This window comes from Vitis riparia, chromosome 6 (genome assembly GCF_004353265.1).
Source record: "Vitis riparia cultivar Riparia Gloire de Montpellier isolate 1030 chromosome 6, EGFV_Vit.rip_1.0, whole genome shotgun sequence".
In the NCBI taxonomy this organism is placed as follows: Eukaryota; Viridiplantae; Streptophyta; class Magnoliopsida; order Vitales; family Vitaceae; genus Vitis; species Vitis riparia.
The window spans coordinates 2,059,663-2,082,652 of record NC_048436.1 but is presented as its reverse complement, the minus strand read 5'-3'; the positions used below and the strand labels follow the sequence as shown (position 1 = coordinate 2,082,652).

The following is a 22,990-nucleotide window of genomic DNA, read 5'->3' as shown; positions in this document are numbered from 1 at the left end:
GTGGTTGTTCAATATACTGTGATAACCTCAATTAGCAGAAGATGATGTATTTGAACCTCACCACATAACTTATTAAACCCAAAAGAGGTTACTCCATTTCCATAATTTATTATACCCACATATAAACACAAATAAGGCTATACATAAGGGACGGTGTTAAAGATCTATAAGCTTAAACTTTCAGGTAATTTTGTTGTTCAACGTACCAACTCACTCAAGTTGCACCAACTAAGAAAAAAAACTTATGTTGCTCTTGTTTGTTTTTTAATGAATGATTTGATATGGATGGATTGAAAATGGTCGAAGCATGCTTGACGAATTAAAGAAACAATATCTAATATATGCTTTATGTCTTAGTTTTGGAATACAAGTGAAGCAAACGGAAGAAAATGTCTTTATTTTCCATGTTTTGCAACAGAAGGTCTACAATACGAATGCTTTGAAATTAATTAATACTGGCTAGTCCTCGAGTTTTATCATTTCAGCACATACTTTAGGACGCCAGGAATGTGAATGTTGATGAAGTAGTCTTCCCAGTCAATGCACTTGGGATCAAAGTAAAACAAATCAGCCTTTGAGCTGCTCTCTGTTGCTGCCAGTCGCAACTTGTCTGTGTTCAAGTCATCAAAGCTGTAGGGTGCGTATGTGAAAATAAGTCACCCGCCAATAGAGACTACCAAATATTTAAAAATTTTCTAGACACATGCTAGCATCAAGATGTAACGTGCATACTTACATGCCCTTAAAGAACAAGTAGGGTTTGTAAAGCTCTACCAAGCACATCAACATCTTGATCTTTCGATTGTGATCATTACACATGCCACGGAGAATTTGACAAAGTAAAAAATTTAAAAATTGTAGTACCTACAAGAAAGAAAAAAATGAGAAAGTATCAATATGTCAACTAACGAAGCCAATTAATACACTAAAAAGGCATTTCATATACAGTTTAGATATAAAGCATGAGTTTGTGCAATTTAGGGGTATGATGTGTGCAACTTCTCCAATTCTTCAATAACTAACCTTCAAAGGTAGCATGTAGCGAACAGCTAGGTATCCATGGAAGACAAACGTGGTGCTGAACAGTATAGACTTTCTAACTTTGACAGCTTTTCCATCCTTATTGATCCATGGATTCTCATGGAAATACTTGAAGAAGAAATCATGAAGATCTACTAATTTTAAAGGATTTTTCAACGAAGACCCTACTTGGTAAATCATCTCACAAGGTTGATTTGCATGAGCCACCATTGCCACAATCATACAATTCACCACCATGTCACCTGGAATCTGCATAAAGCTTCTACATTTTATATTTGCAATAGTAATTGATATTAAATGTTACATACAAAGTATTAGTTTATTAACTATGGGTTGTTGGGGGGTCCAATAAAAAGATATGTGAGTAACATCCATGAATACATAGATATGGAGCAAATATTGAGCTTAACTCACCGCATCCAGGATACACTCTGGATCAGCAAGGAAGCATGTCAATTTTCCTTTGCAATAAGTAGCTAATACACTATCAATTGTTCTGCATATAAACACAAAAATAATAATTAAATTTCATAATTTCATTGTCCATTAATAGTATGGAGGAAAAAGAGAAGAACTGGGAAATATTCCAACTCTGCACCTAGATGTTCCAATCTTTCCTTAAATTTATTAATTTATTTGTTTATGTGTTGTTTTGATACACTTCTCATTTTCTATTTTAAATAATAATAATAATTCCATATAAAATGTAGCAACTTTTAAGGTTGTGTTTAGTTCCTGAAAAATACAAAGGAAAGAAAAAAGTGAAAGAAAATGATTTTCTTATATTTAATTGTACTATGAAAATTAAAATATATAAAAAAATTAAATACAATTTAAATTAATTAGAAAATTATAAATCTTTAAATTATTTAATCTTTATATAAAAGAATTAAAATAATTTTGAAGTAGTATACAAAAATAATTTATTAACTTTAAATATATTCTTTATTTTTCTTCGTTTTTTTTTTCATTCTACTTTCCTCTCTATTTTCTTCCCTCATGTTTTTCCTTACATTTTCTAGAAAATAAATATAACTAAAGATAATAGTTAATTGTTTAAAAAATTGAGGTATTAAAAAATTTATATTTTCAAAATTTTAAAATTACATATGGTAAGTCTAAGTTTCAGATATGAGTTATTATATTTTATATAGAAGTTGTTTACTTTTTTTATTTTGAAAAACAAAAAATAGGAAGTGTACTAGCTCGGATAAACCTTCTATTTTTTGTCTTTTAAAATAGAAAATAATAATAATCTCTATGGTTATGTTTGGTTCCTGGAAAGTACCAAGAAAAGAAAAAAAAATGTAAAACAAAATGGTTTTCTCATGTTTGGTTTGTATTTAATTTTTTTTAAAATTAAATACAATTAAAATTAGTTAAAAAATTATACATTTTAGAACGATTTAATCTTTATACAATGGGGAAAATTAAGTGAAATGAGTTTGAATAAACATATAACAATAATTTATTAATTTTAAATTCATTTTTTATTTTCCTTCTTTTTTTCTTTCTTTCCACTTTTCCTCTTTATTTTATTTCCCTCAAAATTACTAGAAACCAAACATAACCTATATAAAATACATTAAGTCATATAAAAATTATGGACTTATTTTATATCTTTTAAAAAATTACTTTCAAAATTTTATGTAAAAAACAATTTTAATTTTTCAAAATTTTAAACAAGTTTTAAAATTCATTTAAATAAGTTTCAAAATTTATTTACATTTTATAAGAAGTTATTATCACTTAAAAAAACAGTGGAAAACAAGAGTGATCTAAACACACCTTATTTATTTAATTTCTTTTTTATTTATCTTCCAAAAAAAATGATAGTGTCATTGGGAGAAGGGCAGAAAAATAGATTATTTTAAGACCATAAGCTTCAATATTTTTATTGCATTACTATGATTAAAATAATAACACTTTTAGAGTCACCTGATTCCTTCAATCCAGCCAGAAAAGGGTTCCATGTAAGTACTGGTTATGATGGTGGGGCGAAGGATGACCAGAGGCAGATTCTCCTTGAACTGCCCTAACAGCATCTCCCCCATTGCCTTTGTGAAAACATAAGTATTTGGCCATCCATACATCAATGCCCTAATTGTTCAATAGGAGACAAAGATGATTATTTTAAGATCATTTCATCTTATATCATAATAGTGGATACTCCAATGCCCGTCCAAATTCAAACATCCTTGTAGTACTTACATGATAAGCTTTCTGAAGGAAATTAACATATTCAATATCCATGTTGTTACTTTTAAGATGACTATGTTGATCATAACATACCTTTTCATGCCCAATTCTTTCATGGTTAAAGATATTGTTTCTTCTGTAGCTTGAAGTTCATTGAGTTCATTGAGTCCTTCCTCCACAAGTTTCTTTTCCTTATCAACGTCTAATCCTGAGGCCCCATTGAGAGCCTTGCCCATCTTCAATGGGCTCTCTAGTATGAGTCCCTCTCTTTCGCCTGAGACATAAGCTACAAGAACCACAAACCCTGGTGCTTAAAAATTGAAGAACCATTCGAAGGAAAAGGCAGTATTCTTTATTGCCAACTATGCTTGATGGGTTCAAAATTGAAATGAACAAAATAGAATATAAGAACAAGTAATATTAATTTCACACAAACCCGTGGATACATGAAGAAGCATCTTTAATTTAACACACTTCTTTGAAAAGTTCAAAACATGACTAGCTCCCAATGTATTGATACCTAGTGCAACATCATATCTGCAACAGATTGAAAGAAATTTATTTTAGTTTTTTTTTTTTCATATGAATAATAAAAAATGCGGTAGTTCTTGATTACCTTTCATCAAACTTGGTCGTTGCAGCTAAATTAAGGATAACGTCAACTTCTCTCCAAATCTCTTCCCTCAAATTAAGGTTTGTCACTCCCAAATTCTCACAAGAGATATCACCAGGGATGGGAGTCACCTTTTCTGATATAAAGGAGTTTAAATTTGAACCCCATTTGTCCCTTAGAACTCTAAACAACTCCTTCCCTAACACCTATCAAAGTAGTTAAAAAGTCAGGCTAGGTTAAACTCACTTATCTTTAATTTTTAGTTAACTAAGTATTTGGATATTACATAGAAAAAATGATCTTTGAAGAGCAGTCATATGCTTACGTAATTTTCTAGGGTAGAGAGGGACTAGTCTTCTTATACAAATTAAAATTTTACTTTCCATCAAAGTACAATTATTTAAGCTAAGCATTCACTTTTCTAATTGATCAATTGAATCTAACCACTCAATAATTATGTTAAACAATCTATTAATTTTAATAAATAGAATAATTATCATTACTTGCATGGGTCACATCCAACATTCTCTTACTTGGTCCACTTGACATAAGTTAAATCCAATGTTAAATCCTTTTTTACATGATCAGTCACAACATATATCATAGTTAAGTATAAAATAATGAGATTCATAATGGTTGTTCAACATTTATCCCACCATAGATCCTTCCATGTATGACATCATTAGTTCTTCACTTAACATTACCTATAGATAAGAAGTATAAATAATGGTCTAACAAAAATATCTTTGTGAAAGACTAATATATATCATTCATATGAAACTATTCATATATACAAAATTATATATATCCCACAATGTTAAATAAATAATCTTAATGCAAATCACTATGCAAATATCAATAATTTAATCCAAGATTTATTCCTTTGACATGTTCTTTAAATGTGTTGTTGGCAACCCTTTCTTTAATGGATTTTCAATCATATATTTCTCAATTGATATTATGTTTATGAAATTCTTTCCTTCTTACAAGGTATTTAATTCCATGTCTTTAGCATCTTTAGATTCTTGTTGTTATTAGAGAAGAAGACTATGATGGAAATATTACAATAAAATTTTAATGACTCAACAATATTCTTGACAACCCCAAGCCTTGAAAATAAAGTTTCACAAAATAACCCTAATCCACAAAATATGGTCTTAATTGTGTCATAAAACTCAACTTCTAGGTGGATGGAGCAATGATAGCTCTCTCGAACTCTTCCATGAGTCCTCCAATTAAAGGGAACAAGTAACCAAATATTGATTTTTTACTATCCACACATCCAACCAAGTTTAAATTTGGATATTAGATCATGGATTACTTTGATACTTGTCCATCATTGTGAGCATATAGCAATGTAAGAATAAGAGAACAAGTGGTTGAAGAAAATAGAGTGGTTGCAAAGGTAAAAAAGGGTTTTATTATTTAGAATCTCTCTAAAAATGGTTCTTTATATTCGGGTAACAATATACTAACCCCTGGGTAATAGCATAATAGAATTGAACAAGTTTACCTAATTACATAAACTGTTATAACAAAATAAACCAAGTGAAACAAAGTGATGAAGCTATATTCTAACATCCCCCACAAGCTCAAGGGCCGGGAAGAATTGCAAGCTTGGAGCTAAGGCTTAAAAACAGTTGAGTAAGGAGGCTTAATCATAGCATCTGCTAACTGATGATCAGAAGGTACAAATTTGACATCTAATAATCACTAATGCACCCGATCACACATGAAATGGAAGTCAACCTCCACATGTTTAGTGCGTGAATGAAAATTAGGATTCACAGCTAAGTGGGTAGTGGCTTAAATTATCACACAATATAGTAGGTGTATGGATATAAGGAATCTTGACTCACAAAGTAATAATTAAATCCAAACTAATTCAAAACGAAGCATTGCAATGACTCGTATTCAGACTCAGTGCTAGACCATGAGACTACTTTTATTTACTAGCAAACCAACATACTAAGTTGTACCAAAAGAAGACACAATAACCACCAGTTTTTTTTTTTGCGATCATCAAAGTAACTAGCTCAATCGGCATCAGAATAGGCAAAACGATCCAAAGAGAAGGCATCATGAAGAGTGAGACCATGAAATAAAGACACTTTGAGATATACAAGAAGTCGTTTAACAACTTGCCAATGAGATTTATTGGAGCATGCATGAATTGGCATAACTTGCTGATAGCAAAGGAAATATTGAACGAGTAATGGTGCAGTATTGTAAGGTCAAAATAAGACTTTATATGGAGTAAGATCCAAGAGAAGAGCACCATCTCTAAGGGAAAGTAATTAGACTAGAGGCCATAGGTGTAGCTCGAGGTTTGGAGTCAACTAGTTGAACTTTAGCTAGCAGTCTACAATATATTTATGTTGACAAGATGAAGTCGAGCTCTAATCCATTTAACTTCAAGGCCTAAGAAGTTACTCAAATCACCCAAATCCTTTAAAGCAAAACATAAATCAAGATAGGAAATAAGTTATTGAATTTGAGATGAATTATTGTCAATAACTATAATATCATCTATGTATACTAAACGAACAATCATATCATGACCATTAACATATACGAACATCAAATAATCAACCTTAGATGAGTAAAAACCCCATTGTAATAATGCATTACTTAGCCTATGAAACCATGCATGAGGGGCTTGATTAAGGTCATACAACATTTTATTCAACTTGCAAACATGCTTAGGAAATTTAGAACTCACAAAACCAGAAGGTTGGAACATGTATACAACTTCATCAAGTTCACTATTTAAAAAGACGTTGTGAGCATCTAACTATTTTAATACCTAATCTTTACTAGGAGACAACATTAAAACAATCCTCACGGTGGTACATTTAACAATTGGGCTAAATGTCTCAAAATAATCAAGACCATAGGTTTGATGAAAGCCCTTTGCAACAAGGTGAGCTTTGTACATATTAATGGAACCATCAAGATGAAGCTTAAGTCAATTAAATAGATAAATGTGTTATAGAATGAATAAAATAAATGACAAGCTATGTCTCCGCAAACAAACATAAGAGGGATAAAAGTGTCCAAAATGGGTCATTTCTTAACAAAATTAAAAGGAGATATTATTTTTACAATTTTATAGTTATTTTGGCTATGTATTCTATGAGTGTTTAACTAGGTTACAATTCTTGACAAATTTCTAAGTACTTCCTAACTCAGTTTTTCCAATCCTTCTTCTAACTACTTGCCTAATGAAGATCAAATTGATGAATTTGTCAAGATACCAAGATTTGTAGTTGAGATTAGGGTTTGATGGAATTGAATCAACCACATTATTTAAATGTTGTTTTTCTTGAAATATTTTTAAGAAGTTAGGAAGGCTTGGGAAGCATTTTTACTAAGGATTGATCTAGCTTCAGGTCGAATTGATCCAGGTTGCACTTTCTTGATGATACCTCATCTATTGGATCAAGGGTTTCTTTCATTTAAAAAACCTAAAATTGCTTCCTTTCTGTGGAAAGAATACCAGAGACATAACAACCATCTTCTTTTTATTCTATTTTCCTTTCCTAATTTGGGGTGTTTAGTTGCCAAGAAAACGCAACTTTCCTATCGTTTTCCAAACTATTTTCAATGGATTTTCTAAGAAAAAAAAATTGGTTGATTCTTCATTCGTTCATCTCTCAATTTCTAATCTATTTGGGTTTGAGTGAAACCATTTTCTTTTATAGGGATCCAAGAAGAGGACGAGATCGAGTTGGTGTGGACTCCAAGTGTGCTTTTAGAAGAAGAATGTTTGCAACTGAAAGTGAAAGGTGCTAGTCAAGTGGTTAGGAAGGACTAGGTTGAGCTAGGTAAAACCTATATTCAGTGTTTATTCTTCATAGTGGATATTTTTATCGTTTGTAAGCCCGTGGTTTTAATCTCTTCGAAATTTCTATGTAAATTTTGGTGTCACAATTGCTATCTCTCACTCCTCTTTGATTTATTTTCATCCTGTTTTGTTTATTGATGCTTGTGGTTTTAAGTTGAATAGAAGAACAATGGGATGATATTTGTGTTTTCTGTAGGTTATTTTAAATTTTCCTGTGCTTATTAATTGGTTAAGATATTATGTAGAAATGGAAATTTGAGTTATTGAAAAACCGTTCTTATTAAGTATGTTGAGAGTATTGATGCATTTGCATTTGAATCATATTGGGGAGTATTGCTACATTCATGTTTGCATGTGATCTCTACTTTGTGTTGAAAAACTATTGAGAGAAAAGAAAGTTGTGAACAAGTCTAAGGTTAGATAAGTTGTGTCGGAATTTTCTTTTATTGTTCAAAAAACACCTATTCACCTCCTCTAGGTGTAGTTGATGAGATTCACTTTCAATTGAAATAACAATTAGGACTGATTAATTACAAAAGGGAATGGAAAAATCTGATTAAAGTGTATCAACTGAAAAACTGGATCTACAGAAGCTATTAATTTGCATGAGGGTATACCGTATACCTCATTATGCAGGCGTTGGGTGGCTGACTTGGTATCTGCTGCTCTTAGAAGAAGAAAAAGCTTCTTCACGTTTTGGTTGAATCCTGAGTATCTTCTCCACAAAAACTACAACCACACCACCAAATTAAAAATTATTCTTCCTTCAAAACATAATGGGAAATATAGAAGAGAAAAAGAAGAAGAGGGAAGATCCAATATTACTCTTTGCTAGAAGCCGGTTGCACCAGTGACTAAGATGCTCTTGTTCTCAAGAAACTCCACGATACTACCCAACTCCATTGGAGATGATTAAGCAATGAACTGCAGAGAGAGAGAGAGAGAGCAAATGAAGTAGAGAAAATTATTGGCCAGTCTCATGTATTCATATATAATGTGAGTACTTCTGCCTGCTGGGTCTTGCCAAGAAGTGTGAAGAATTCTTTTTATTAATTTCAATTTTTGTAATCAGAAATGATAATTTTTTAAATATTCTACATTTTCAATAACATGACACCACAAATAATCATATTGATGGTTTCTTAGGGCTATTTCTTATTCTATTCTTGAGAATGGATAATAATTTTCCAAGTGATAAAACATGCGTTGGTCGATAGAAATTTAATATAATATTTTTTCAAAATTTAACCATTCCAAAAAAAAGTTTTTTTTAAACAAATTTTATGTATTTTTTTTTAAAAAAAATTATGGAACAATTGAAAATTGAAAATATGAAAAACACTTTCAAATCTTTTCAATTATGCATAAGTACACATCAACTTCATCTTAAATAAGTTAAAAAAAAATTGTTTTTCATATTTAAATTTTAAAATAAAATTTTATTATTCCTAAAAATAATTAAAAAAAATTAAGAATAGATCTCACAAACTATTTTTTGAGAAATAATTTTGACAATGTCACTCTTAGTTCCTTCCTGGTAAAGCTAGAAAAAAAAATTAAGAAATTTTAGTAACTCCAAATCATTCCTAAATTCAACATACACAACACTCAAATTTGATGCCAGAAATGATGGAGATGTCATTGATTTGCTAGCATTATCAGCTATGGTATTTATTGTGGACCAGAATGACATTGATGACTATGAAATGGCCTTCCTGTGATAAAAAAAAAAAAAAAAAAAGGGTCTTTGTGATGCCAATCATGCATATCAATCAGTGCTAACAACCTATTAATGTTCATATGAGTAAAAGATTTTATTACTTTATATTTCAAAAATAATTTCTTCTTCTTTTTTTTCATTTCTTCATAATTAATTAACCTTCTAGACGGGCAGATAGTACACTGATAAAAAGGCTCATATTTGAGACTTGAAGTAGGTTTGGGTAACTTGTATAAATTATATTTTAAATATAATTTAAAATAATTTCTATATATAATATTTTATTTTTTTTTTATACTTGTATAATTATTTTTTAAATTAATTTTTTGAAAACAAGTCAAAACCATTGAAATAACTAAAACATGTATTTAAAAAATACATTGTTTTTCATTTTTTTTTTAAAAACGTATAAAAAATGATTTTCCGAAGTAAGAGATTATTATATTTAAAATAAGTGATTCAGCGATTGTGACAACAATAGATGGATGTAATGCATGCTAGTAAAGTGGTGCCGTCTAAGTAGTTGCAATAGAAGCCGTGGTCCCATTGGTACAGCACCTAGCTCATAAGAGAGATAAATTGCTCACTTTATTCATTATGTAGAAATAGAAGCCGTGGTCCCATTGGTACAGCACCTAGCTCATAAGAGAGATAAATTGCGCACTTTATTCATTATGTAGAAATAGAAGCCGTGGTCCCATTGGTACAGCACCTAGCTCATAAGAGAGATAAATTGCTCACTTTATTCATTATGTATAAGAAATTTAATGCATCACCAACATTTTTTAGTGTGTATGACAAATTCAATCCATCATGCAAGCCTTACCTGATTTGCAATTCATCGAGGAAGAAAAAAAATGCAAAAAGAAGGGACAAATCTTTACTTGTATGTACCTGATCAAAGTAGTACATGCTCAAATAATGATTAGTACATGTATATGGACAAAGAATAACACATACTCGTAGGTTTGCCGACACCTAATTTCCTCAATTTTTTAAATTTTTTTGTAGACAAACAAATCCTAAATCAAACAAGATTTAATTTATTTAATTTGTTCATAAATTTAGTAGTTTGGAACTCAAAATTAAGTCTTTTAAATGCATATATGATGTGCACCATCAAGATCATCTCAAGTTAACATCAATAGCAAAATATCTCCCCTATATTTCAACCACACCAAAAAAATTAAATCTATAATAACAAAAATATTCTAGCGTATAGAATTAGTAGCTACTAAATCTGAAATTTCAATATGAAAATATAAGGTAAAATTAAACTTTTTGGATAATGGTATAAAGATATAAGATAAAATGATAATAAAGTACAAAAATGTGACCAAGGTCTAAAATAATGCAATCAAATTGTATATATAGCATATGGTGATCATAAATTTAATACCTACTAAATTTAAAATTTCAATCTAAAAATATATGGTAAAATTTAATTTGTTGGACAATGGTATAAATATATTTAGTTTTTTTTTCTATAATGTGTGACCATATATAATTATATTTGTATGAATATTATTTAAGGGTATCAATTGATAGGTAGGTGAATCAATTGATTGGGCATCCAAGAGTCTTATGTATGGAAGACTCAAATTATAAATGGGGAGTTAGAAAATTTAACTTATACGAATGTGGTGTTACAACTTTTGTAATCCCATCATTATGAAATTTGTTTGGTACATTATGTTTATGAGTAATGGAGGAAAATGGAAAAATATAACCTATGTAATTATAGAGATGCATTCAAGTTCATAACCCACCATTACCCATTAATTTGTACATAATGGGTGTAAATAATGAGTATAATTCTCATATAGTCTTTTATGCAAAGACTAAGAGATGTTTTTTTTTTTTTATAAGTTGAGGTCCCAAGCCACACTCTCATTCTTTTGTCTTTTTATTGTTTTATTTTCAACAACATACACCACACAAGTGACCCATCCACTATATGAGAGTAGTGAGTTGAAGAGCTTGACAATCCAATTCACAAGGTAACTCAATCTCAGTTCAAATGTGTTACTGGTATCATGGATCAAAGTAAGAATATGATAATTATTTTAGTATTTCCATTTATTTTGTTTTATGTATCCAAAACTGTTTTTAAAAATAATTATTTCCGCATAAAGTTTAGAAAAGTTTGGTTAACAAAAATGATATCAAAGTACAAAAACAAGATTAAAGTATAAAATACTATGATTAAATTGTATATGTAACATACTATGATTGATCTCACTTTTTAATAAATACTGATTAGGTACTATACCAAGCCTTAAAACTAATCTCTATAAACAAATTGGTTGAATGAGAAAGCCATTACAAATGAAATTTCCGTTAGTGAATCCTAGCATCAAGTGGCAACCATGTTAGCTAATTAGTTGTGTTCCATTATTTAACAACATACATGTGATTGAAAAACATGTCATTTTATCAATTCCTTAATCACCTCCTTATAATAAGAGTTATGTATTTATTTGTATAGAAAAACAATCATATTAATTTATATATATGGAATATTGATTCTTATACCAAAATATATATAAAAAACAATTATAATTATGAACCCATCACCCATAAATGATAAACCAAACAAAATTTACCCTCACCTTTCAAGCATTTCATCAATGCACAAAACTTTGACTCCATTAATCTAAACTTTACAAACTTTTTCCTGTGGTACCAAGAGATCCTGCCTTTGGTGCAAAGCCTTGGAATTTTTCATCATCTTATTGAAGATGTTAAGAGGCCATCCATTTTTTAATTCTAGGGCTAGGGCTAGAGCTTGCTCAAGTTCAAATGATTTCGTTGTTAGCTTATAGAGTTTTTCCTCCTCATTTATTACAAACCCCTCATGTTGTTAGACATCACTTTTGTTTGGATTACCTTTATTCAAAAAGTCTAGCTTGACATAATACAATCACCAACTCTTTTATACTAGTTCCTGGAAGTCAATACTAACCTATTTTGAATAGCTAGCCTTTTGCCATTATCTTGATTTTAGTCTTTGTAAAGAACCACTAGAATGTTGTTCCAATCTTCCACTCCATTTCAATGATTTCTCTTCCTTTGGCCTTTGAACAAGTTGTCATGATGTATTTTCTCAATTACTTTCAATTCTTTCCATAACTCTTCTACAAACGCCTTCTTTTATAGTTTTTTCAAACTTGTATACTTCAGGAAATTGAAAGCTTCATCTTTCATATATGTCACTTACATGTCATGCATCTTCAACATGGCTAGTATTTTCATTCATTGAATTCATTTAAACTTCACTTAAGTGGTGTTTTGTTTGTTTGTTTTTAATTAATTTTAAAATAATGTTTAATAGTATTAAGTATTAAGTTATTTATTTTTTATATTTTATTTCTATTAAGTGTTGAATTGTTTATTTTTTATATGCTAAAAAATTAATATCTTAATGCATCTAGAAAAATAATTTTTATATTAATTCTTATTTGAAAAAAAATGTTTTAATATTTATACCATTGTCAAAGTAGTACATGCTCAAATAATGATTAGTACACATGTATATGGACAAGAATAGCACATACTCGTGGACACCTAATTTCCTTAATTTTTTAAATTTTTTTGTAGACAAACAATCCTAAATCAAACAAGATTTATTAGATTTGTTCATAATTTAGTAGTTTGGAACTCGATCAAATTAAGTCTTTTAAATGCATATATGATGTGCACCATCCAGATCCTCTCAAGTTAACATCAATAGCAAAATATCTTCACTCTGCAACTACCAATGTCTCCCTATATTCAACCACACCAAAAAATTAAATCTACACTAACAAAAATATTCTAGAGTATAGATTTAGTATATTTTTAAAATATAAAATTATAGAAATTAATTTAATAATAATATTATAAATAAGTAATTTATTGTAACTATCATAAAAAAAAATGTTATATTTAGTCTTAATTAAAATAATTATTTTAAAGCCAATTAGCTTATTCATCTTGTTAAAAATGGTTTTTCATTGTGAATAATTATTTTCTTATACATTGTCATGCCCTAATTTTGAAAAAAAAATACCATGATATATACTATATTACATCATTAACATAGTCTTTGAATTCTAATGCTTTTGTATTGAATTTTTATGTGGTGAAAAATATTGGAAGCTAAGATAGTCAATAGGTTTATAGATTTTATGTGATGATAGCCATAGCAGATAAGTATTGAAATAATCTAATAATATATTAACATTTGTTTTCACTTATAATGAATGTATAGTTATTGGAGGAGAAAGCAATCCCATGAAGAAATTTCTACATTAAGTCAACGATTTAGCAAAAAGATTCAAAGGCATGCAGGTGAGTATATACATCATGTCTATATGTGTTATTTCTCTACTAATCACTATATGCACTCATGAAAAAAAATTAAAATGAAATTCTATACAAAGAAAATGATTTTTCCATATTTTAATTTATTATGGAAAATAAAATATAATTAAATTAATTAAAAATTATATATTAAATTATTTAATCTTAGTAAAAAAAGTTTGAAGTCGTATGAAAAAATAATTTCTAATTTTAGGTCTATTTTTTATTTTTATTTTTACTTTTTTTTTCTTTCTACTTTTTGTTTTATTTTCTTTCCTTAATTTTTTAGGACCAAATATAGTATAAAATTTTCCCTTAAAATCATTTGTTTAAAATTTTTAATACTATTTTTTCAATATTTTCATATATCCAAACTATTGTTATTTCCATGGCCACTAATGCTTAGTCTTTACTAGTATTAGAAAATTGTTTGAAAACTATTGTTCAAAATATAAACTTAAACTTTTTTTTTTTTTTTAAAAAAAAAAAGGTGCTTGTTCGATATACTGTGATAACCTCAATTAGCAGAAGATCATGTATTTGAACCTCACCACATAACTTATTAAACCCAAAAGGGGTTACTCTATTTCCATAATTTATTATACCTACATATAAACACAAATAAGACTATACATAAGGGACGGTGTTAAAGATCCTATAAGCTTAAACTTTCAGGAAATTTTGTTGTTCAGCGTACCAACTCACTCAAGTTTGCACCAGCTAAGAAAAAAACTTATGTTGCTCTTGTTTGTTTTTAATGAATGATTTGATATGGATGGATTGAAATGGTCGACGCATGCTTGACGAATTAAAGAAACAATATCTACATATGCTTTGTGTCTTAGTTTTGGAATACAAGTGAAGCAAACGGAAGAAAATGTCTTATTTTCCATGTTTTGCAACAGAAGGTCTACAATACGAATGCTTTGAATTAATTAATACTAGCTAGTCTCGATTTTTATATTTCAGCACATACTTTAGGACGCCAGGATGTGAATGTTGATGAAGTAGTCTTCCAGTCAATGCACTTGGGATCAAAGTAAAACAAATCAGCCTTTGAGCTGCTCTCTGTTGCTGCCAGTCGCAACTTGTCTGTGTTCAAGTCATCAAAGCTGTAGGGTGCGTATATGAAAAAGTCACCCGCCAATAGAGACTACCAAATATTTAAAAATTTTCTAGACACATGCTAGCATCAAGATGTAACGTGTATACTTACATGCCCTTAAAGAACAAGTAGGGTTTGTAAAGCTCTACCAAGTACATCAACATCTTGATCTTTCGATTGTGATCAGTACACATGCCACGGAGAATTTGACAAAGTAAAAAATTTAAAATTGTAGTACCTACAAGAAAGAAAAAATGAGAAAGTATCAATATGTCACTAACGAAGCCAATTAATACACTAAAAGGCATTTCGTATACAGTTTAGATATAAAGCATGAGTTTGTGCAATTAGGGGTATGATGTGTGCAACTTCTCCAATTCTTCAATACTAACCTTCAAAGGTAGCATGTAGCGAACACTAGGTATCATGGAAGACAAACGTGGTGCTGAACAGTATAGACTTTCTAACTTTGACAGCTTTTCCATCCTTATTGATCCGTGGATTCTCATGGAAATACTTGAAGAAGAAATCATGAAGATCTACTAATTTTAAAGGATTTTTCAACGAAGACCCTACATGGTAAATCATCTCACAAGGTTGATTTGCATGAGCCACCATTGCCACAATCATACAATTCACCACCATGTCACCTGGAATCTGCATAAAGCTTCTACATTTTATATTTGCAATACTAATTGATATTAACTGTTACATACAAAGTATTAGTTTATTAACTATGAGTTATTGGAGGGTCCAATAAAAAGATGTGTGAGTAACATCCATGAATACATAGATATGGAGCAAATATTGAGCTTAACTCACCGCATCCAGGATACACTCTGGATCAGCAAGGAAGCATGTCAATTTTCCTTTGCAATAAGTAGCTAATACACTATCAATTGTTCTGCATATAACAAAAAAATAATAATTAAATTTCATAATTTCATTGTCCATTAATAGTATGGAGGAAAAAGCGAAGAACTAGGAAATATTCCAACTCTGCACCTAGATGTTCCAATCTTTCCTCAAATTTATTAATTTATTTGTTTATGTGTTATTTTGATACACTTCTCATTTTCTATTTTAAAAAATAATAATAATTCCATATAAAATGTAGCAACTCTTTAAGGTTGCGTTTAGTTCCTGAAAAGTACAAAAGAAAGAAAAAAGTGAAAGAAAATAAGTTTTTATTTAAAATTATTAATTAAAATATAAGAAAATGATTTTCTTATATTTAAAATATAAAAAATAATTAAATACAATTTAAATTAATTAGAAAATTACAAATCTTTATATAAAAGAATTAAAATAATTTTGAAGTAGTATATAAAAATAATTTATTGACTTTAAATATATTTTTTATTTTTCTTCGTTTTTTCTTTCTTCTACTTTCCTCTCTATTTTATTCCCTCATGTTTTCCCTAACATTTTCTAGAAAATAAATATAACCTAAAGATAATAGTTAATTGTTTAAAAATTTGAGGTATTAAAAAATTTATATTTTCAAAATTTTAAAATTACATAAGGTAAGTCTAAGTTTAAGATATGAGTTATTATATTTTATATAGAAGTTGTTTACATTTTTTATTTTCAAAAACAAAAAATAGGAAGTGTACTAGCTCGAATAAACTTTCTATTTTTTGTCTTTTAAAATAAAAAATAACAGTAATCTCTATGGTTATGTTTGGTTCTTTGAAAGTACCAAGGAAAGAAAAAAAATGTAAAACAAAATGGTTTTCTCATGTTTGGTTTGTATTTAATTTTTTTTTTAAAATTAAATACAATTAAAATTAGTTAAAAATTTATACATTTTAAAACGATTTAATCTTTATATAATGGGAAAATTAAGTGAAATGAGTTTGAATAAACATATAACAATAATTTATTAATTTTAAATTTATTTTTTATTTTCCTTCTTTTTTTCTTTCCTTCCACTTTTCCTCTTTATTTTATTTCCCTCACATTTTTCCTCAAAATTACTAGAAACCAAACATAACCTATATAAAATACAGTAAGTCATATAAAAATTATGGACTTATTTTATATCTTTTAAAAAATTACTTTCAAAATTTTAAGTAAAAAAAAAAATTTATTTTTCAAATTTTAAACAAGTTTTAAAATTCATTTTAAATAAGTTTCAAAATTTATTTACATTTTATAAGAAGTTATTATCACTTAAAAAACAGTGGAAAACAAGAGTGATCTAAACACACCTTATTTATTTAATTTCTTTTTTATTTATCTTCCAAAAAAATGATAGTGTCATTGGGAGAAGGGCAGAAATAGATTATTTTAAGACCATAAGCTTCAATATTTTTATTGCATTACTATGATTAAAATAATAAACTTTTAGAGTCACCTGATTCTTCAATCCAGCCAGAAAAGGGTTCCATGTAAGTACTGGTTATGATGGTGGGGCGAAGGATGACCAGAGGCAGATTCTCCTTGAACTGCCTAACAGCATCTCCCCATTGCCTTTGTGAAAACATAAGTATTTGGCCATCCATACATCAATGCCCTAATTGTTCAATAGGAGACAAAGATGATTATTTTAAGATCATTTCATCTTATATCATATAGTGGATACTCCAATGCCGTCCAAATTCAAACATCTTGTAGTACTTACATGATAAGCTTTCTGAAGGAAATTAACATATTCAATATCCATGTTGTTACTTTTAAGATGACTATGTTGATCATAATACCTTTTCATGCCCAATTCTTTCATGGTTAAAGATATTGTTTTTCTGTAGCTTGAAGTTCATTGAGTTCATTGAGTCCTTCCTCCAAGTTTCTTTTCCTTATCAACGTCTAATCCGGAGGCCCATTGAGAGCCTTGCCCATCTTCATGGGCTTCTAGTATGAGTCCTCTCTTTTCGCCTGAGACATAAGCTACCAGAACCACAACCCTGGTGCTTAAAATTGAGAACCATTCGAAGGAAAGGCAGTATTCTTTATTGCACTATGCTTCATGGGTTCAAATTGAAATGACAAAATAGAATATAAGAACAAGTGTATTATTTCACACAAACCGTGGACACATGAAGAGCATCTTTAATTTAACACACTTCTTTGAAAGTTCAAAACATGACTAGCTCCAATGTATTGATACATAGTGCAACATCATATCTGCAACAGATTAAAAGAAATTTATTTTAGTATTTTTTTTTCATATGAATAATAAAAAATGCGGTAGTTCTAGATTACCTTTCATCAAACTTGGTTGTTGCAGCTAAATTAAGGACAACGTCAACTTCTCTCCAAATCTCTTCCCTCAAATTAAGGTTTGTCACTCCCAAATTCTCACAAGAGATATCACCAGGGATGGGAGTCACCTTTTCTGATATAAAGGAGTTTAAATTTGAACCCCATTTGTCCCTTAGAACTCTAAACAACTCCTTCCCTAACACCTATCAAAGTAGTTAAAAAGTCAGGCTAGGTTAAACTCATTAATCTTTAATTTTTAGTTAACTAAGTATTTGGATATTACATAGAAAAAATGATCTTTGAAGAGCAGTCATATGCTTACGTAATTTTCTAGGGTAGAGAGGGACTAGTCTTCTTATACAAATTAAAATTTTACTTCCCTTCAAAGTACAATTATTTAAGCTAAGCATTCACTTTTCTAATTGATCAATTGAATCTAACCACTCAATAATTATGTTAAACAATCTATTAATTTTAATAAATAGAATAATTATCATTACTTGCATGGGTCACATCCAACATTCTCTTACTTGGTCCACTTGACATAAGTTAAATCCAATGTTAAATCCTTTTTTACATGATCCGTCACAACATATATCATAGTTAAGTATAAAATAATGAGATTCATAACGGTTGTTCAACATTTATCCCAGCATAGATCCTTCCATGTATGACATCATTAGTTCTTCACTTAACATTACCTATAGATAAGAAGTATAAATAATGGTCTAACAAAAATATCTTTATGAAAGACTAATATATATCATTCATCTTAAAGTATTCATATATACAAAATTATATATATCCCACAATGTTAAATAAATAATCTTAATGCAAATCACTATGCAAATATCAATAATTTAATCCAAGATTTATTCCTTTGACATGTTCTTTAAATGTGTTGTTGGCAACCCTTTCTTTAATGGATTTTCAATCATATATTTGTTCAATTGATATTATTTGTTTATGAAATTCTTTCCTTCTTACAAGGTATTTTAATTCCATGTCTTTAGCATCTTTAGATTCTTGTTGTTATTAGAGAAGAAGACTATGATGGAAATATTACAATAAAATTTTAATGACTCAACAATATTCTTGACAACCCCAAGCCTTGAAATAAAGTTTCACAAAATAACCCTAATCCACAAAATATGGTCTTAAATTGTGTCATAAACTCAACTTCTAAGGTGGATGGAGCAATGATAGGCTCCTCGCACTCTTCCATGAGTCCTCCAATTAAAGGGAACAAGTAACCAAATATTGATTTTTTACTATCCACACATCCAACCAAGTTTAAATTTGGATATTAGATCATGGATTACTTTGATACTTGTCCATCATTGTGAGCATATAGCAATGTAAGAATAAGAGAACAAAGTGGTTGAAGAAAATAGAGTGGTTGCAAAGGTAAAAAATGGTTTTATTATTTAGAATCTCTCTAAAAATGGTTCTTTATATTCGGGTGACAATATACTAACCCCTGGGTAATAGCATAATAGAATTTGAACAAGTTTACCTAATTACATAAACTGTTATAACAAAATAAACCAAGTGAAACAAAGTGATGAAGCTATATTCTAACATCCCCCACAAGCTCAAGGGCCGGGAAGAATTGCAAGCTTGGAGCTAAGGCTTAAAAACAGTTGAGTAAGGAGGCTTAATCATAGCATCTGCTAACTGATGATCAGAAGGTACAAATTTGACATCTAATAATCACTAATGCACCCGATCACACATAAAATGGAAGTCAACCTCCACATGTTTAGTGCGTGAATGAAAATTAGGATTCACAGCTAAGTGGGTAGTGCTTAAATTATCACACAATATAGTAGGTGTATGGAATAAAGGAATCTTGAGCTCACAAAGTAATAATTAAATCCAAACTAATTCAAACGAAGCATTTGCAATGACTCGGTATTCAGACTCAGTGCTAGACCATGAGACTACTTTTATTTACTAGCAAACCAACATACTAAGTTGTTACCAAAGAAGACACAATAACCACCAGTTTTTTTTTTTTGCGATCATCAGACTAACTAGCTCAATCGGCATCAGAATAGGCAAAACGATCCAAAGAGAAGGCATCATGAAGAGTGAGACCATGAAATAAAGACACTTTGAGATATACAAGAAGTCGTTTAACAACTTGCCAATGAGATTTATTGGAGCATGCATGAATTGGCATAACTTGCTGATAGCAAAGGAAATATTGGAACGAGTAATGGTGCAGTATTGTAAGGTCCAAATAAGACTTTTATATGGAGTAAGATCCAAGAGAAGAGCACCATCTCTAAGGGAAAGTAATAGACTAGAGGCCATAGGTGTAGCTCGAGGTTTGGAGTCAACTAGTTGAGCTTTAGCTAGCAAGTCTACAATATATTTATGTTGACAAGATGAAGTCGAGCTCTAATCCATTTAACTTCAAGGCCTAAGAAGTTACTCAAATCACCCAAATCCTTTAAAGCAAAACATAAATCAAGATAGGAAATAAGTTATTGAATTTGAGATGAATTATTGTCAATAACTATAATATCATCCATGTATACTAAACGAACAATCATATCATGACCATTAACATATACGAACATCAAATAATCAACCTTAGATGAGTAAAAACCCCATTGTAATAATGCATTACTTAGCCTATGAAACCATGCATGAGGGGCTTGATTAAGGTCATACAACATTTTATTCAACTTGCAAACATGCTTAGGAAATTTAGAACTCACAAAACCAGAAGGTTGGAACATGTATACAACTTCATCAAGTTCACTATTTAAAAAGACATTGTGAGCATCTAACTATTTTAATACCTAATCTTTACTAGGAGACAACATTAAAACAATCCTCACGGTGGTAGGTTTAACAATTGGGCTAAATGTCTCAAAATAATCAAGACCATAGGTTTGATGAAAGCCCTTTGCAACAAGGTGAGCTTTGTACATATTAATGGAACCATCAAGATGAAGTTTAAGTCAATTAAATAGATAAATGTGTTATAGAATGAATAAAATAAATGACAAGCTATGTCTCCGCAAACAAACATAAGAGGGATAAAAGTGTCCAAAATGGGTCATTTCTTAACAAAATTAAAAGGAGATATTATTTTTACAATTTTATAGTTATTTTGGCTATGTATTCTATGAGTGTTTAACTAGGTTGACAATTCTTGACAAAATTTCTAAGTGCTTCCTAACTCAGTTTTTCCAATCCTTCTTCTAACTACTTGCCTAATAAAGATCAAATTGATGAATTTTTCAAGAGACCAAGATTTGTAGTTGAGATTAGGGTTTGATGGAATTGAATCAACCACATTATTTAAATGTTGTTTTTCTTGAAATATTTTTTAAGAAGTTAGGAAGGCTTGGGAAGCATTTTTTACTAAGGATCGATCTAGCTTCAGGTCGAATTGATCCAGGTTGCACTTTCTTGATGATACCTCATCTATTGGATCAAGGGTTTCTTTCATTTAAAAAACCTAAAATTGCTTCCTTTTCTGTGGAAAGAATACCAGAGACATAACAACCATCTTCTTTTTATTCTATTTTCCTTTCCTAATTTGGGGTGTTTGGTTGCCAAGAAAACGCAACTTTCCTATCGTTTTCCAAACTATTTTGAATGGATTTTCTTAAGAAAAAAAAATTGGTTGATTCTTCATTCATTCATCTCTCAATTTCTAATCTATTTGGGTTTGAGTGAAACCCATTTTCTTTTTATAGGGATCCAAGAAGAGGACGAGATCGAGTTTGGTGTGGACTCCAAGTGTCCTTTAGAAGAAGAAGGTTTGCAACTGAAAGTGAAAGGTGCTAGTCAAGTGGTTTAGGAAGGACTAGGTTTGAGCTAGGTAAAACCTTATATTCAGTGTTTATTCTTCATAGTGGATATATTTTATCGGTTGTAAGCCCGTGGTTTTTAATCTTTTCGAAAATTTTCTATGTAAATTTTGGTGTCACAATTGCTATCTCTCACTCCTCTTTGATTTATTTTCATCCTGTTTTGTTTATTTGATGCTTGTGGTTTTAAGTTGAATAGAAGAACAATGGGATGATATTTGTGTTTTCTTGTTAGGTTATTTTAAAATTTTCCTGTGCTTATTATTGGTTAAGATATTATGTAGAAATGGAAATTTGAGTTATTGAAAAGCCGTTCTTATTAAGTATGTTGAGAGTATTGATGCATTTGCATTTGAATCATATTGGGGAGTATTGCTACATTCATGTTTGCATGTGATCTCTACTTTGTGTTGAAAAACTATTGAAGAGAAAAGAAAGTTGTGAACAAGTCTAAGGTTAGATAAGTTGTGTCGGAATTTTCTTTTATTGTTCAAAAAACACCTATTCACCTCCTCTAGGTGTAGTTGATGAGATTCACTTTCAATTGAAATAACCATTAGGACTGATTAATTACAAAAGGGAATGGAAAAATCTGATTAAAGTGTATCAACTGAAAAACTGGATATACAGAAGCTATTAATTTGCATGAGGGTATACCGTATACCTCGTTATGCAGGCGTTGGGTGGCTGACTTGGTATCTGCTGCTCTTAGAAGAAGAAAAAGCTTCTTCACGTTTGGTTGAATCCTGAGTATCTTCTCCACAAAAACTACAACCACACCACCAAATTAAAAATTATTCTTCCTTCAAAACATAATGGGAAATATAGAAGAAGAAAAAGAAGAAGAGGGAAGATCCAAATATTACTCTTTGCTAGAAAGCCGGTTGCACCAGTGACTAAGATGCTCTTGTTCTCAAGAAACTCCACGATACTACCCAACTCCATTGGAGATGATTAAGCAATGAAACTGCAGAGAGAGAGAGAGAGAGAGCAAATGAAAGTAGAGAAAAATTATTGGGCCAGTCTCATGTATTCATATATAATGTGAGTACTTCTGCCTGCTGGGTCTTGCCAAGAAGTG

At 29.9% G+C, this 22,990-nt stretch overlaps 1 protein-coding gene across 1 annotated transcript; it reads right to left on the bottom strand.

Annotated features, from left to right (window-relative positions):
* Positions 1 to 319: 319 nt before the first annotated feature.
* Positions 320 to 22,892, bottom strand: LOC117915941 (alcohol-forming fatty acyl-CoA reductase-like). Its single transcript, XM_034831703.1, has 10 exons — positions 22,776 to 22,892; positions 22,574 to 22,677; positions 18,077 to 18,279; positions 3,677 to 3,777; positions 3,334 to 3,526; positions 2,980 to 3,141; positions 1,456 to 1,537; positions 1,024 to 1,290; positions 737 to 864; positions 320 to 630 (listed from the first exon to the last, which is right to left on the bottom strand). The coding sequence occupies exons 1-10, from the start codon at positions 22,852 to 22,854 to the stop codon at positions 477 to 479; spliced, it is 1,473 nt and encodes a 490-aa protein (XP_034687594.1). The 5' UTR covers positions 22,855 to 22,892; the 3' UTR covers positions 320 to 476.
* Between the last annotated feature and the right edge of the window lie 98 nt (positions 22,893 to 22,990).

What these genes read in the sequence shown, in the direction of transcription:
- LOC117915941 (XM_034831703.1), bottom strand. Translation starts at nt 22,854, where the DNA reads ATGGAGTTGGGTAGTATCGTGGAGTTTCTTGAGAACAAGAGCATCTTA. An exon ending in GCTTCTTCATGTATCCACGG is followed by an intron (nt 3,527 to 3,676) that starts GTTTGTGTGAAA and finishes TGGTTCTTGTAG; the next exon opens with CTTATGTCTCAGGCGAAAGA. An exon ending in CAGAGTGTATCCTGGATGCG is followed by an intron (nt 1,291 to 1,455) that starts GTGAGTTAAGCT and finishes AGCTTTATGCAG; the next exon opens with ATTCCAGGTGACATGGTGGT.